At 57.7% G+C, this 14772-nt stretch overlaps 7 protein-coding genes across 7 annotated transcripts; 2 read left to right on the top strand and 5 right to left on the bottom strand.

Moving 5' to 3' along the window:
• Positions 1-403: 403 nt before the first annotated feature.
• On the bottom strand, positions 404-761 carry IUM83_05095 (Glycoside-Pentoside-Hexuronide (GPH):Cation Symporter Family; the record flags this gene model as incomplete). Its single annotated transcript, XM_067929210.1, has 3 exons — positions 404-414; positions 491-658; positions 731-761. 3 exons carry the CDS (start codon positions 759-761, stop codon positions 404-406), a joined length of 210 nt encoding a protein of 69 aa, XP_067794575.1.
• A 1078-nt stretch (positions 762-1839) lies between these two features.
• Positions 1840-2408, bottom strand: IUM83_05094 (uncharacterized protein; the record flags this gene model as incomplete). Its single annotated transcript, XM_067929209.1, has 2 exons — positions 1840-2175; positions 2292-2408. The coding sequence occupies 2 exons, from the start codon at positions 2406-2408 to the stop codon at positions 1840-1842; spliced, it is 453 nt and encodes a 150-aa protein (XP_067794627.1).
• A 1568-nt stretch (positions 2409-3976) lies between these two features.
• Positions 3977-5656, bottom strand: IUM83_05093 (Ca2 :Cation Antiporter (CaCA) Family; the record flags this gene model as incomplete). The annotated part of the gene is made up of 1 exon (XM_067929208.1): positions 3977-5656. One exon carries the CDS (start codon positions 5654-5656, stop codon positions 3977-3979), a length of 1680 nt encoding a protein of 559 aa, XP_067794577.1.
• Positions 5657-6388: 732 nt separating this feature from the next.
• On the top strand, positions 6389-7177 carry IUM83_05092 (uncharacterized protein; the record flags this gene model as incomplete). The annotated part of the gene is made up of 1 exon (XM_067929207.1): positions 6389-7177. The coding sequence occupies one exon, from the start codon at positions 6389-6391 to the stop codon at positions 7175-7177; it is 789 nt and encodes a 262-aa protein (XP_067794576.1).
• Positions 7178-7700: 523 nt separating this feature from the next.
• IUM83_05091 (uncharacterized protein) lies at positions 7701-8435 on the bottom strand (the record flags this gene model as incomplete). Its single annotated transcript, XM_067929206.1, has 1 exon — positions 7701-8435. The coding sequence occupies one exon, from the start codon at positions 8433-8435 to the stop codon at positions 7701-7703; it is 735 nt and encodes a 244-aa protein (XP_067794579.1).
• Positions 8436-11255: 2820 nt separating this feature from the next.
• Positions 11256-12788, top strand: IUM83_05090 (Glycerol kinase; the record flags this gene model as incomplete). The annotated part of the gene is made up of 1 exon (XM_067929205.1): positions 11256-12788. One exon carries the CDS (start codon positions 11256-11258, stop codon positions 12786-12788), a length of 1533 nt encoding a protein of 510 aa, XP_067794578.1.
• A 257-nt stretch (positions 12789-13045) lies between these two features.
• IUM83_05089 (uncharacterized protein) lies at positions 13046-14566 on the bottom strand (the record flags this gene model as incomplete). The annotated part of the gene is made up of 1 exon (XM_067929204.1): positions 13046-14566. The coding sequence occupies one exon, from the start codon at positions 14564-14566 to the stop codon at positions 13046-13048; it is 1521 nt and encodes a 506-aa protein (XP_067794757.1).
• Between the last annotated feature and the right edge of the window lie 206 nt (positions 14567-14772).

Genomic DNA, 14772 nt, shown 5'->3' with positions numbered 1-14772 from the left:
GCGATTGCCTTGTGGTGGAAGAAGATGACGATGTATTCATCTCAGGTATAGACGTGCTGTCTGATTTGGGGATCGATGTGGACCGACAATTGGAGCAACTAGCGGATAACAAGGAGACGGTGGATGATCCGATCGGACGCGATGATGATGAACCTGTGAGTTTTGGCGTGGAAGATAATTTAGCCGTAGCGATAATGAAAGTGATAGGTACAGCTATCGAAAATGGTTTCCCTGTGGAATACTGAGACCACCTTGAAGCGATTTCTACGGAGTTTGATATCTGGAGATTGCGCCTCGGCAATGACCCTCCTGTTAAAGTGCCACCACTGTTCATTCGGTTAAGGAAAAGATGCAGCACCCGTGAATGTAAGGCTAGGCAGTATCCACCGCACCAAAGAAAAATTCATAAAGAAACTTAACGAGAAGTTACATAACCACATCAGTCACTACCACCAGATTACTCCCGGTTCCTATGAAGAAATCACTTCACCTGATTGTTGAGCGCTGGATTCGTCAAATGAAAGGTGTTCACGGCTGTCAGATTCGTTTTCCTCTTCCAGAATGAAGTCAGCATCGCTGCTGTCATCCTTCTCGATCCCACGCGCAGCGTACATGTAGTTAAGGCTTATCCTTGACTTGTCGCGCAAGCGTCGACCTGCTGCGTGTGCAATGAAGAGATACAAGACATGTCAGTAGTATCCATACGAGAACACATGAACATTTATCTTACCGCTCGCAGGGTTATCCTGCGCAGAAGCCATAGAACCACAGCCGCTGCGGCTCGATCCGTGATCCACGTGGCGTCCTTCCGGCAATTGAGCAATGGGAGGCTGTGGGTGGCTGAACTTTCCGATCGCATTTAACCGAATCGTACCTAGTGTGCGAACTTTAAATATTACCGTACCTAATCTGTGTGGGAATTTAGAGATAAGAATTACGCCCGGAGTTTTTGAAGTCTCAGACTGAAGGTCGCGATAACCACTCCGTCGAATTTGGCGGAGTCACAAGCATACATGGGACAAATTGACTTGATATTAGTATACCTTCTGATAGCACTGGCCAAGCATACAGCCTGATTTGGTGTAAAATGCCGTGGTTTTTGTGTCCCGGTGGCGCTATATTTTGGTAAAAAAAAAAAAAAAAAAAAGAGTCAAGCCTATACAATATTCAAGTGAAGAGGGTAATGTGTGATAGTTATAAATGCTTTTGTGCACACGAAATTTCCCGAAAGGGCTCTAAATGAACCTGTCCGCTGGAATATCCTACCGTTGGTCATAGTTATTTGACCTATAATACCAACAGTTTGATTGGAACAATTCGTATGGGGAAGCTATCGCCTCTTTCGTTTTAGCGCAGCCAAGTGCTTGCAGGTAAATTAAATCGTGGTCGACTAATCAACCTTATACATGTATAAGGAGTTTTGTTCGACTAGGTACGAAAATCCTTACCATACGCATGTCAAGCAGTGGAAAATTGACGGGCTTCACGAAACCATATGCAATGTTTACGTCCAACGTACGAAATGTAGTGTAATGTATGGATGTTCGCATTGGGCGTCGTTGCCTATCCCTTCTGCACATGCCACCTGCACCATCATCGACGCCGAGAAATGGCTAACCACTCATGCCGCGGAAAGCGGAGCCTCCTTCTTCGGGAGCTGCGCTAATAGTTCCGCTCGTTGATTGATAATTACCCCCCCTCGTCAACCACCATCTTCCATCGCTCTTACTGTGCCCGCCCGGGGCTTCCACTTAAGTCTTGTCTGCCTGCCCTTTATGCTACCTTGTGACTGTCTGGGCATCCGTTGTATCTGTTGAAATCGCACTGCACTCCACGGGTTCAACTGGTCGGCTCTTCCTCCCGTATCTGCGTGTCTTGAAATCCCATGAGGTGACCGTCCAGCATCGCAATAAATCGCTCGTACTCCTCCAGCTTCTGCTTAAAACCGGTCATCTGTTCGCGCAGCTCATGCATTTCCTGCCGCACGGCCTTGTATTTCTCTTGCAGCTCCACCAGTCGGGACTGCTCGAGATCCGTCGCGTTAGGCTCGGTTTTCACGGTCACGCTTTTCTCCTGTTGAAGGTTCTGTTGCTCCCTCATCAGCTTAGCTGCGAAGAGCTGCTTGTACTCGAGCTCAAGTGCCTGCGCGGTTGTCTGCAGTTCCAGGAGATTCCTCTGTGGCGGACAGATTGGCAACGCACACACCGGTAAATCAGTCAGTCGGCCCGTTACCCAATCGATCGCCTGCGGTTTCCAAGCGCCACCGCATTGCATTCGTCAATTGCTCTCACCTTCTTGCGCTCGCGGGACTTCCGTTTGAGGTCACGCTGCTTGCGCCGCCGCTCGATTTCCGCGGCATCCAGTTCCGGTGTCGCGCCGGGTTCCGTTTTAGGCTGCGGGCTCGCCATGACTGGTGCTCGCCAGAGAAAGTAGTAGAATGACCAACGCTATGCCACCTCAGGGGTGCAGGTGTCAGCGTCAGCATGCCCAGATGCAACCAGGTCGAGCGAGAAAAGGACGCGTTGTGCTCCGGTGCTCCTGCAGGACGTTTCGCATGTGCTCGCTGCGGCGACTCGCGACGCAGGGCTGCGTATTCGTTTACTGCCAGCCACAGCGCTCTGCACGCTTGCCAGTGCTCGAGCTGGATTCTCTTCGCTAGCATCGACACGAGATTGAAAAAAAGCACTCGATGCACCGCGATTTGAAAACAAAACTTCCGAAATAGCATATTTTGTACAGTGCGTAACGAGACCTCTTAATGTTGCCGACTATACGACCTGCTGTATCTTATAATGAAGCGGCGTGTTCAGCACCCCACGAGTCTCCGCTCAAATCGCTGCGGCACGCGGAGCGAAGCGCCGGCGGACAAGGGCGCCTAGGAAGCCGCGTTTCTTTTCCTTTGGGGACGCGCTCTCGCCAGCAGCAACCCAGTCAAGCGCACAGCTGTTGCTCATGAACTTCTCCTCGCGTAAGACCCGTGCAAATGTGCATCGGCATGAGCCCAATAAGCATAATATTGATGTCGAGGGCTCTACATGAGCGGCATACATACCTTTAAATTAAATACCTGGTACGCTGGGCTTATCGTCTGCTTGGTCTCCGTCCGCTTCGCCCGAGAGATGCAGTTAACATCAGGGCTGGTCCCATCGGAAAAATGTTCAACAGCGACATTTGCGAAAGCCACGTGATCGGCGTGTACATTGAACACCGAGCCGGTGCGGCCGGAGCATAGCTTGCTCATGCAGCTTGCTAGTAACGCTTAGTCGATGCCTGTCCACATTGCGCCTGCTACAGTACCAGTAGGTTTCTTCAGCGACCGTGTACCTATCAGTCAGAGAGCCTGCTTACATGTCCTTTGGGAAGCGCGCCTTTGCGGAAGAGCTGTCGCCGACACCGTGCTGCGTCGACTCAGTGGTCGAGGTGTGTGACACTGGACAATCAAGCTCGAGCGAGACATCAAGATGGACCCGACAAACGCGAGGTAGACATGTCGAAGCCACGAACGCAACAGCTTTTTGTGGCCAGCAATCGAGAAGATTATGCCCAAAGCACAGAAACGAGTTGGCAAGGCGCACACGCCAGTGTATACATTGCACCTAGCATCATCGAGTTGGCAAGGCGTACATGTACATGTATTAAAACATAGCATGCCATTGTAGTATACATTGCACCTAGCATCATCAAGCAAGGATTAGTGATGTCCATCCACGTGACATGTTTATCATGTTCACACGCGTTTGTAAACACCCAACGTGTACCATACCTCTTCAGCGCGAAAACGGGGAAGAAGGTACTTCCATTATATGTTCCCGCGTTTAGTTTTCAGTCCACTGTGCGTTTTCCAGCGGCATTCACTACAAACCTTAACTCTAAAGCGCGTTGAATGAATATAAATCTAAAGGCTGCACGCACCGGTGCCCTTCAATTCAACTTGCATGCATCCGACCAGCACTGCAACCGTAGTTCTTTCAGCACTCTAGATGATGTCTAGACCGCGCAGGTACGAAAAGACGACATATGCCGCATACAGCATCAACAGGAACGCGCAAGCAAGTGGGTATAACCTCCAGCGCGACGAAACCAGTACTGCCACCACGAACAGAAGCACGGCGAACAGGATGGCAATCGAGACGTCCAGGTCGTCTCCTGATACGGGCACGGTCTCGCTGTACACTAGGTTTGACAGGAAGAATGGTAGCCCTAGGCCGAACAGAATGTCAAACACGTTGCTGCCGAGTGCATTGGACACAGCCATATCGCCATGGCCATCGCGCGCCACGAGGATCGAGCTTAGCGCGTCCGGAATGGAAGTGCCTGCGGCAATGATAGTGAGTCCCATGAGTGCCGACGGAATGCCGGTGATGCACCCGAACTTGGTCCCAAAGGCGACGGTGTAGTGTGAAAGCACGCCGATCCAGATGATGGAGATCACAAACGTCGCGGAGTAGCCCTTGGGTCCAGAGAAGGCAGGGTAACGGCAGTCTGGGATCGTGATGCGAGCCAACGCCACAATGGGCCACGTGAACACAAACCACATTTTGGCCAGAGCGCCTTCGGGTGGAACGAGTACGTCATCGAAGTACTTGGGCAGCTGCTCCTCGGTGTCTCCTGCAGCAGCCACGTCGCTCGACGGGTCCTTCCCACTTGTCTTCACAACAACCTTCCCAGGTGAGGCTGGTGCCTCGACGTCCACAAGCTCTTCTGTCAAGTGCGTGTGGTGCAGCAATTGCTGCGCCTGGAACATGCGGTACTTGGAGCGCAGCATCGGATTCATTTTGTCCTGCTCGCCGAGAAACCCATGCTGGCTGTGCGAGCGCCCCTCTTCTTCCAGCGAATGTTGCACGTCGCCAGTCGCCACAACCACCTCCGCTGTCGACGCGGTATCCGACGTAGATTCTGTCATCGTTGTCAGTTTCTCCTCCTCCTTCTCTAGCGCGTCGGCCTCCGGCCGCTTGCAGCACAAGTTGACCACCCGCTCGTTGAACGCCATGTAGCCGATGTAGCTCGCGTACGAGCAGACCATGATCACCGAGTCCAGCACGTCGATGGTGCCGTCCCACACGGCGAAGGCCAGCACCGCGATGGACCACGTGTACCAGAGCGAGTCGCGCAGCAGCGGGCGCCAGTCCAGCTTGAGCACTTGGCCCGCCAGCAGCCCCGAGAGCGAGATGATGATGAGGATGTTGAAGATGGCCGAGCCCACGATGGTGCCGACGCCCAGGCTCTCCGCCGGCTTCTTGAACACGTTGTCGGCCAGGGACACGAAGAGCTCGGGCGCGGAGGAGCCCGCGGCCATGAACGTGGCGCCCGCCACGTCGGGCGACAGCGCCAGCGCGTCCGAGATTTTCTCCAGCGCCGACACGAAGTAGTCGTCGCAGATGATGGCGAGCGACACGAAGATGTAGCCCAGCGCCATGATGTACAGCACGATGCCGCCGCTGGTCTCCCAGCTGGCCAGCTCGCCGCACGAGTCCGAGTCGGACGAGGCTTCGGCCAGCGCGCGCGTGTCCGCCGCCGTCTCGGCCAGCAAGCGGCTGCTCATGGCCACCAAGCCGGCCGCGCAGCCTGCGACCACCACCGCCACGCCCGCGGTCTGCCGCGCCAGCCTCCGCACGCGGCGGCGTCGCTGCTGCTGCTGCTGCAGCTGGAGGGTCATCGGTGCCTGGGTCTTGCTTGTAGCACGCGGCGCTGATTTGAGAGTGAGACGGTGGCAAACCGCTACAAATCAGTTTTGCGGGAAGTGGATTTTAAACCTAAAAAAAATGTTGTGCCTCCCTGCGAGCCTTCGACTAACTGCAGAGTTAGTCGATGAAGTGCCGGTAGGTATTCGTGCCAACCAGCTAAATAGAGGAGAGCTATCCGGATAGCTAGCATAGGTATGCTCGTACCTACTTGCACTGTAGTTGCAGTTTATTGTTATACGCAAAGTTTTGATATGGGAACTTGCGCCGTTCCGTGGTGGTTTTTAGTGAAGTCGATGGTTCATGCTCTGCGACTTCGCTGGTCAGCTACCGCGTTAGCCCGACTGCAAGCCGTCGCCGCTCTTGCGTCACCTCGCCTGGTGGAACGTGCGAGAATCTGCGGATCTCGCGGTGAACATGTTGTCTTTTTGAGGTGCAGGCTCGAGCGACGACTACAGGCTCTGTGTAATGCTCGCCGAGTAACGCTGGGGTCAGCTGGAGACAAGAATGAGCCGTTAACGCCCGCTCCGCCTCAACGCCTGCAACCCAGCAGAGAACACCAGCGGAGATCATGGAGCGGAGATAGACCTCTAGCATTAGACCTGAACGGACGCGCTCATTCTAGCTTTTCCCCGTATCGTCGCAGTGCTCGAAACCACAGCACCGGCCCTGCCTTCCAGCCGCACCCCCACTTCTCTGTCCGAACGATGCAGCTCGTCTTCGCATCCGTGGCGCTTCTCGCCGCCGTATCCTCTGTCGCCGCGACCCCCCAGTCCGACTTGGCGCTAATCACCGGCGCGGCTCCCATGGATCCGAGCGACATCGTCAACGAGCAGTTCGCTGCCGTGCCAGCTATCACGGGCGCTTCGAGTCCCAGCGATGTCGTCGACTGGCTCGTCGGTATGGACGAAATCTTTACGCGGGTGGCCACGGGAGGGTTGAGCTCGCTGCCCCCGAACGGACTAGCAGCAATTGAGACCATGGAGACCGATATCGCAGCCATCCCCGCTCTCCTCGACAACGCGCCCGTGCTCAAGCACTTGCTGCACGTGCTGCCTTCGCTCTGGGACATTGGTTTCTGGTATCGCCCAGTGAGCGAGTGGAAATCGAGCTTCGGGTGCATCTTCAACCAGGCTGTCGCCGCCGCCAAGGTTGCGAGCGACGCCAGCTGCTACGACGCTGCTGTGAACGCCACCTCGCTCATAGTCCGCTTCACGAAGGACCAGGTCTTCTGGGACGGCGAGGACCACGGCGACAGCGTGGAGCTGCAAGGGCAGAACAAGGACTACTTGGCGTACCTGCCCGAGCTGGTGGAGCTCTTGTCGAAGCAAGAGTACTTCACCGTCACGGAGGCACAGCTTCGCCAGTTCATGGCGACCAAGTTGCCGTCCAAGACAGAGGGCATGAACACGGCCGTAGCGTTCCCGGTGTACGTGGACACCAGCATCTACAGAGCCTCGGACGCCGCCGCGCTGTACAAGTTTGTCTGTAGCTAAGCTTGCACGCACCTTGCTGCGTTGCTGTGTAGTGGAGCTCCATCTTCTAAAATCGCATAGTACACGTTCACACGTTCAGATCACGTCCGAGCCGTTCATGCTGGTGAGGAAGTCAGCGTGTGGTGCCGACTTCAATGAAACGGACAGTTAGCGCTGATGACGGCACTTTCTCGCTGGCTTTGCTGGCTTTGCGGGGCTGCAGCGTATGTGTACACTGAGCACTACAACTTGTAGTCTACAAGGCGATGACGGGCACTGGGTTCTTGCACTTGGCGATTGCAAATAAATATGTGGCATTAACAACATGCTGCCTTGCATGCGCGCTGTTCGCTTTCTAAAATATGATATAGTAGCCTCGCGCACTGGCGGCAGCGAGAGCCGTCAGCAGCAGCGCACGCACCGCCAGGGCCGTCTCGACTCGCCACTTCCTTCGTCTGCGGCAGTTGCTCGTACTTCTCACTCTCCTGCCGCGTCGTTCTCGTGATAACTTCATTCGTTCAAAAATTTTGCCGCAACGCGCGGCTTACACGATCTCATGGTCGCGGGGCGCCGCGTCCTCCTTCTCCTCCTCTTCTTCCTCAGCGGTGACAGCTGATCGTCGGCCAACCCGCGGCTGCTCGCCCTTGGGCGTGGGCGGCACCAGCTCGTACACCGACTCCTCGTCCGAGTCGTTCGACAAGTCCGACGCGCTCGAGGACGCGGCCGCAGCGGAGCTGTTGGACTCGTCCACGCGGTCGTTGATCTCCACGACGCGGATGTCAAACGGGACGGCGGGCGTCGAGGCGGCTCGGTTGACCGGCGCGCTTCGGCTCCTGCTGCTGCTTGTGGTAGCGGTGGCGCTCGCCGGTTGAGTCTGCTGGCGCCGGTACTGCGCCGCCTGGATCTGCGCCAGCTTGTGGTGCAGGCGGTCGTCGTCGCCGCCGCCGCGCTTGACGTCCTCGCGCCACGACGCCAGGCGCAGCGACAAGCGCGAGCGCCGCGCCTGGTATAAGCGGTAGGCGCCGTTGATGCCCACGCTCTCGCGCTGCGGTGGCTCTTCCAGCTCCCGAAGCGTGCGCAGGTCCGCCTCGTCGTAGTGCACGCGCCGCACGCAGATGTCGCTGCAGTCCTTGCAGCAGAAGGTGTCGCGCAGCCGCTCGCGGTACGCCGCGTTCTTCCAGAGCATGAGCAGGAAGGGCGAGAGCCCGACGACCAGCAGCAGCACGAAGATGAGGTACTGCAGCAGGTTGCGCGTGGTGTCGTCGTCGCCGTCGGCCATGGGCTCGTGTGTAGTGGTGGTGGGTGGTGGTAGTTGTAGCTTGCTGGGTCGCCTTGAATTCGGGGAATGGCTCCCGTGTCGAGTTCAGCTGCAAGGCCGGCGAGGTCCCGCCGATATAGACGCGCAGATACGCCGTATGCGTTTCTACGGTTCTAATTCCGACACATTGTTGTTTGAGCGGCCCAAGCATCGGTATACGTCCTGGGAGGTTTGAGACGTCGGCCCATCTCTATGCAGCAGATGCCCATTTCGTGAAATGAGCACGCAAACGAGTTTTCCGGCGCGCCTCACATGGACCGCGATGCAGTGAGAGCGCTCGCCAGCATGGTTGCTTCACTGCTGACGTGCTTCCCAAGTATCAGCAGTAGGAGAACAATACAGAACCGGATCTGCAGATGTAGTCGCGAAAAAAAAAGTTAAATCGATAGACCCTTGGGGCCAGCTGGGAGAGCCGCTCCGAGAGACGATGAAGGGCAGGGCAATCACGAGGTGCTCTGCGACCTCTGAGGTCGACGTGCTGTGTGCATCTACATGTATGCTGCTTCGCGCCGCGCAACACACACCGTTCGCATCAGCTCGAGGCCCAATTCCATTCAAAAGGGCACATGCGCAGCGTCCATGTCCAAGGGTTCCACGTTTTGGACCCGTCTCGACACTTGCGGTTTGTATGGCACCGCCATGTGTTGAACTTCAAGCGCAGGTGTTTTTGACTATACTCGTGACTCACGAGTCGTGAGTCTCCATGTGCATCGTGCATCCGCCGCATGTGCCAGGAATGGTGGAGGGTGGCTTCTAAGGAGTCTTCCTATACGGGCAAGGTGCTGCACTACATGAACATGTAGCGCGCGCTTCGAGTTTGAGTTCACGTGGCGGGCAAAAAAATACGCACGCGAACGAGTCGCAAAGATACGTTATGTCGCTTGCTTCAGGATCACCACGACCACCGAGAGGATCTCGGTGCCGGCGTTCGGTTATCGGTCAGCAGGCAAGCTTGTCGTTGCGAGGAGGGCTTGCACTGCCTTCGGGGGCTCGCGCGCGAAGATGAAGGATCGCAGCGCTCACGCAGCGGAAGATTGAGCACATGACTCACCGTGCTTCCCGCGGCGATATAACTTCAACGTGCATTTTTCCGCCTGGATCCGCAGCGCCTTTTTCGGTGTCTGCTTGCACACGACCGTTTTTCGCTGGGAGTCAATTTTGCGCCAAGTTGTCCGCAAGGGCGGACTGGGCCTTGCAACGAGTCGCTTTTGCGCACGCTTCGTCTACAGACTGGGTCGATTGGCTATCATGTACACAGGGGCTGACATCCGAAATCGGGCAATTCGATGATGCAGGCACACGATGTGGGCTCAGTAAGCAGCATCAGCAACATCCCGCTAATGCGGTGACTCCAGCCCTACTTATATTTGTACGGCCGTTTGGTCTTGGCAGCAGGCGGGAGTGCTACATCACGTTTCGTTGCTGCAAGGGGAGCCTTCCTGGTACTGTGCGGTTGTTTCCCATGGCTTATGGACGACGGAAACCAGATGACGCGAGCGCTCGAGGAGGATCATTATCTGCGGACGGTGGTTGGATAGGTGGCAGCAAGCTGCTGCGGTTCCTCCCCGACAACAGAGCGACTGGTCAAACCAGAGACTGTAAGGAGGACTTAAGAAATTGCTCGGAAGGCATCACGTGGTTAGAGACAGTAGCTGACAGCAAGCTGTTGGCCTTCGATACTCAAGCTGAAGTGCCGCTGTGGAACGCGATCGACCGGGTAAAAGTGCAGTAGTTGAGAGCAAGCACCACGTGGAACAGCTCTATATGCAGATTTGGCGGAGCGCTGTCAGCATTGGCAGTGGAGCCCAGCCGGGAAGCTCTGATACACAGCGAACGAAGACCACTTCAACTTGAACTCTGCATGTACCCGAGGGAAGCTCTCCCAGCGACTTCACCCGCGCCGAGCGTGCGCTGGGCTTCGTCTTGTGCGCTGCAAGACGCAGATGCACCTGCGTCCCCGACGGAGCTTCTTGTCCACTGGACAACCCCACGCTTCGTGCTGACGAAGAGAGACATTGCGGCGGCGGCGAATGACTCGCCTCGCAGTGATGGCCTGACCGACTGAAGCAGGCGGCAGAAGCAGGGCGGGCTTCAACTGGGCCCGTCAACGAGGGCCATTGTCGATGAGTGGTGGCAGCTCGCGGTGAGGGCGCGTGCAAAGCTGACGTTCTCGCCCGGGCTCTGCACGTGCGTTCGTCGACTGGCAAGCGCTCCAGCACACGCCCGGAATCGCCTGGCGCGAGGCTTGCTGGCAACAGGAGACATACCTCGCCTGCATGTCGGTGGCCCAACAGCGTGGCGGCGAATGGATGGCACGCACAGCTCGCTCGCCGCCATCGCTTCCGCTGGTTGATGCCATGGTTGACCTCGTTGGTTTTCGGCGATCCTCCAACTTGAACTTCGACTGCCCATCCCCCTTCGCCTTCAAGAACAGCGCAGGTGCGTCATCGTCGGGCTTGACTGGACTTACTGTAAATCCGCTAAATATGTGAAAGTAGGCACTAAGATACTTCAACAGGTGTATCAATTGACAAAGGTACATTGAAGCTGCTACAACGTTTTCCCCAACATGCTTTATGCAAGTTTATCGGATATCGACATTTCAGGCGCGACATTGGCGGGGGCTTCAGAATTTGGCTTGACAGGCATCAGTCGGCCATGTGGTCTCGCCTCGCTTCGAGGAGGTCTCGCTCTGCCGCCGCCTTCGGGCACTCACTTCCCAAGTGTCTCCGAGCAGCTCAAGCGGCTCCCGTCTCCCCGTTCCCCGCCCCCTTCTCCACCATGGCCACGTCGTTCGTGGGCGCCATCGACCAGGGCACCACCAGCTCGCGCTTCATCGCGTTCGACCACAGCGGCAACATCGCGGCCACGCACCAGCTGGAGCACAAGCAGATCTATCAGCAGCCGGGCTGGTGCGAGCACGACGCCGACGAGATCACGCGCAACGTCGAGATCTGCGTGCGCGAGGCGCTGGCCAAGGGCGGCATCGAGCTCTCGCAGCTGCAGGCCATCGGCATCACCAACCAGCGCGAGACGGCGCTCATCTGGGACCGCGTGACGGGCAAGCCGCTGTACAACGCCATCGTGTGGCACGACACGCGCACGACGGAGATCGTGCACCGCCTCAAGAACGGCGAGGGCGAGGGCTTCCTGGGCACGGGCGGCGACCGCTTCCGCGCCGTCACGGGCCTGCCCATCGCCACGTACTTCTCGGCCGTCAAGATCATGTGGATGCTCGAGAACGTGCCCGGCCTGCGCGCCAAGGCCGAGGCCGGCGACGCGCTCTTCGGAAACATGGACACGTGGCTCATCTGGAAGCTCAGCGGCGGCGTGGACGGCGGCGTGCACGTGACGGACGTGACCAACGCCTCTCGCACGAACCTCATGCGCCTCGACACGCTGCAGTGGGACGACGACATCCTCAAGTGCCTCAACATCCCCAGGGCGATGCTGCCGAGCATCCGCTCCAGCTCCGAGGTCTACGCCTCGGGCCACAAGGACAGCGTGGTGCCCGGCATCCCCATCGCGGGCGACCTCGGCGACCAGCAGGCTGCTCTGTTCGGACAGGCATGCTATACGCCGGGCGAGGCCAAGAACACGTACGGCACGGGCTGCTTCTTCATGATGAACACGGGCACCAAGCCCACTCCCTCCACCAAGGGCCTGCTCACGACCGTGGGCTACAAGATCGGCGACCAGCCTGCCGTGTACGCGTTGGAGGGCTCCATCTCGTACGCCGGCTCGCTCGTGCAGTGGCTGCGTGACAACCTCAAGATGATCAGCAGCGCCCCCGAGGTCGAGGAGTACGCCAAGCAGGTCAAGGACAACGGCGGCGTGTACCTCGTGCCGGCCTTCTCGGGTCTGTTTGCGCCGCGCTGGCGCGACGACGCCCGTGGTGTCATGGTCGGCCTGACCTCGTACGCCACTCGCGAGCACATCTGCCGCGCTGCGCTCGAGGCCACGGCGTTCCAGACGCAGGAGGTGGTGACCGCCATGGAGGGCGATAGCGGCGTGCACTTGACCAAGCTCAAGGTGGACGGCGGCATGGTCGTGAACCAGACGCTGATGCAGTTCCAGTCCGACGTGCTGAACGTGCCTGTGGTGCGTCCTGTGGTTGCTGAGACGACGGCGCTGGGCGCCGCGTACGCTGCTGGTCTGGCCGTGGGCTTCTGGAAGACCGTGGAGGAGCTGCGCGAGAACTGGCAGGTGAGCGCCACGTGGAACCCGGACATGGAGCCCGAGAAGCGCGGCCACTTCATCCACCAGTGGAACAAGGCTGTCGAGCGCACGCTCAACTGGGAGGAGCAGGAATGAATCGCAGACCACGGGCCCGGGGGTAGTAGATTATAACGCGGGCAACTACGCACAGTTGTGCAGGCAGTAAGAAAGCAATGTCAAGTGATGTGTATTCGGTCGTGCGTGTTGTTCGTGCTGTTACGGGCTTGCACTGCAATGTATCCTCTGTCAGTCTGTGACCCAACATTTTAATCCGGTGCATTCCCTTGCGTTTCAAGAGCGTCGACTAGTGAGTTGAAGTTGACTAGCCCCGCTGAACTTACGATCAAAGGCAATCACTTGGGCATTACAGTTGTGACGGCCGAGACGGAGACGTTGTACTTCTCCAGCAGACTCGAGAGCCGCTCGGCCGAGTACTCCCATCGCGACACCTTCGCGACCGCCTCGGATTGTGGCTCGGGCTGGGGAGAAGGGAACGTTGGGGTCGGGAGCTGGCGTTGCAGTGGGAATAAGGTGAACGTGTTCTCTTCTGCCACTGGGGGCAGCGGCGCGGACATGCCCATGGCGTCGTGTGGGTCGTCCTGAGGTAGCACGTCCTTGGCCAGCTCGTATGCCCACGACACAGGCTTGATTTCCGCTGTAAGAGGGGCCGAAGCGTCAACCATACGACGGGGAGGCTGCAACGACAACGGTGAGGCGGATACCCTCTTGCTATTTGCTGTATCAATGCCCACTCGAGCATGGAGCTCCTCGAACTGGTTGCTAGCATATTGCTGTTGGTGCGGTTTGCTCTTAATGTAGTGCTTTTGCTCCTCCAGGGGGCGAAGCTTCGTAGTTTTCGGAGCAGGGCTCTTGCCCTGCCTGCGTGCATTCTGTTGGCTTTTGCTGCGGTGACTCGTCACTAGCGTTGCATTGTTGTCAAGCGTTTGCCTTCTCTTCATAATGGTACTGGTAGCCATCGGCTTTGGGAAGGGCAAGCGCCTCGGCTTCCGGCCGTCGATGAGCGGGGAGAGATCCTGCGAGTAGCAAACCATCATCTGTCTCCGGCGCTCGTATAAACTGGCCGAGTGGGTCTCTGCTGCGCTACCATGGGCAGCATTGGTGTTGGTATGGGAGTGAGAAGTCTCCGTTTGTCTGGGCACCGTATCAACAACGTGGGGAAGAGAACCATCGCCAGCATCCAGCGCAGCAGCGGGCTCGGACTTTCGTCGCTGCAGCGGTGTGTTGTTCTCCGGCTTGGGTGGTTTCGCCTTCTTCTTCGGTTTGTCAGCACCTCCCTCCTGCTCGGAGCGACTGGTGTGCTCTTCCACTTGGAATTGCTGAAACTTGAGCTCTTCCTCGCGCTTGCGGCGCTCTTGGATCAGGAGAAAGTGCTTCCGGCGCTGCCGAGCGAGCTCTCGTTCGGCTGCAAGGGCCTCCTCCTTGGCGCGTTTGGTCGCCTGGAGGCTCTCTCGCTGCTGCTTGAGAATCTCTTGCTGGCTGCGTAGCAACTGCAGCTGGTCCTGGCACTTGGCCTCCGCCTTCACGAGGAGACTCAGCTTGGGCAGCGGCGACAGCACCGCGCCGCCGGCCTGGGCCGCTGGGGATTTGCTGCTGCTCTTGCCGGCTAGATGAAGGATGCAGGATGCGCACAGCAACTCCGGCTCGGGCGGTCCGTCGGCCTCGCCGTTTTCCGGTTGCAGTGTTCCCGAAGGCGGTGGCATCAGGCGAAGGCAGCCGATGCAGCAATTCTGCTCCGCCCCCGCACTCTGCCTGCCATCCTCTTGCAGATAGCCGTCGTCCGGCGAGTGCTCCGCGCCCAAAGGCCGAGCTGCCGTCGCGCTCCAGGACTCGGTCTGCGCTCGGAGGTGAGTCATGGATGGCTTCAAGCGCGCTGGACCTGCTGCTCCTCCTCGCTCCGACCACTATTTATAGGGGCTCCGCCCTGCTGACTACGTGCCCCGCGCACTTGATCACCTCGCCATGAACAGCGCGCTGTTAAACGGCCTGCGCTTCACTCGAATACACATCGGCTCGGCTAACTTCAACTCTACCTTGAAGTTCTCGGCCGCCTCCGTATAGC

This window comes from Phytophthora cinnamomi, assembly GCF_018691715.1.
Source record: "Phytophthora cinnamomi strain GKB4 chromosome Unknown Contig23, whole genome shotgun sequence".
Taxonomy (NCBI): Eukaryota; Oomycota; class Peronosporomycetes; order Peronosporales; family Peronosporaceae; genus Phytophthora; species Phytophthora cinnamomi.
The sequence above is the reverse complement of the archived record's forward strand: the minus strand, read 5'-3'. Positions and strand labels throughout refer to the sequence as shown.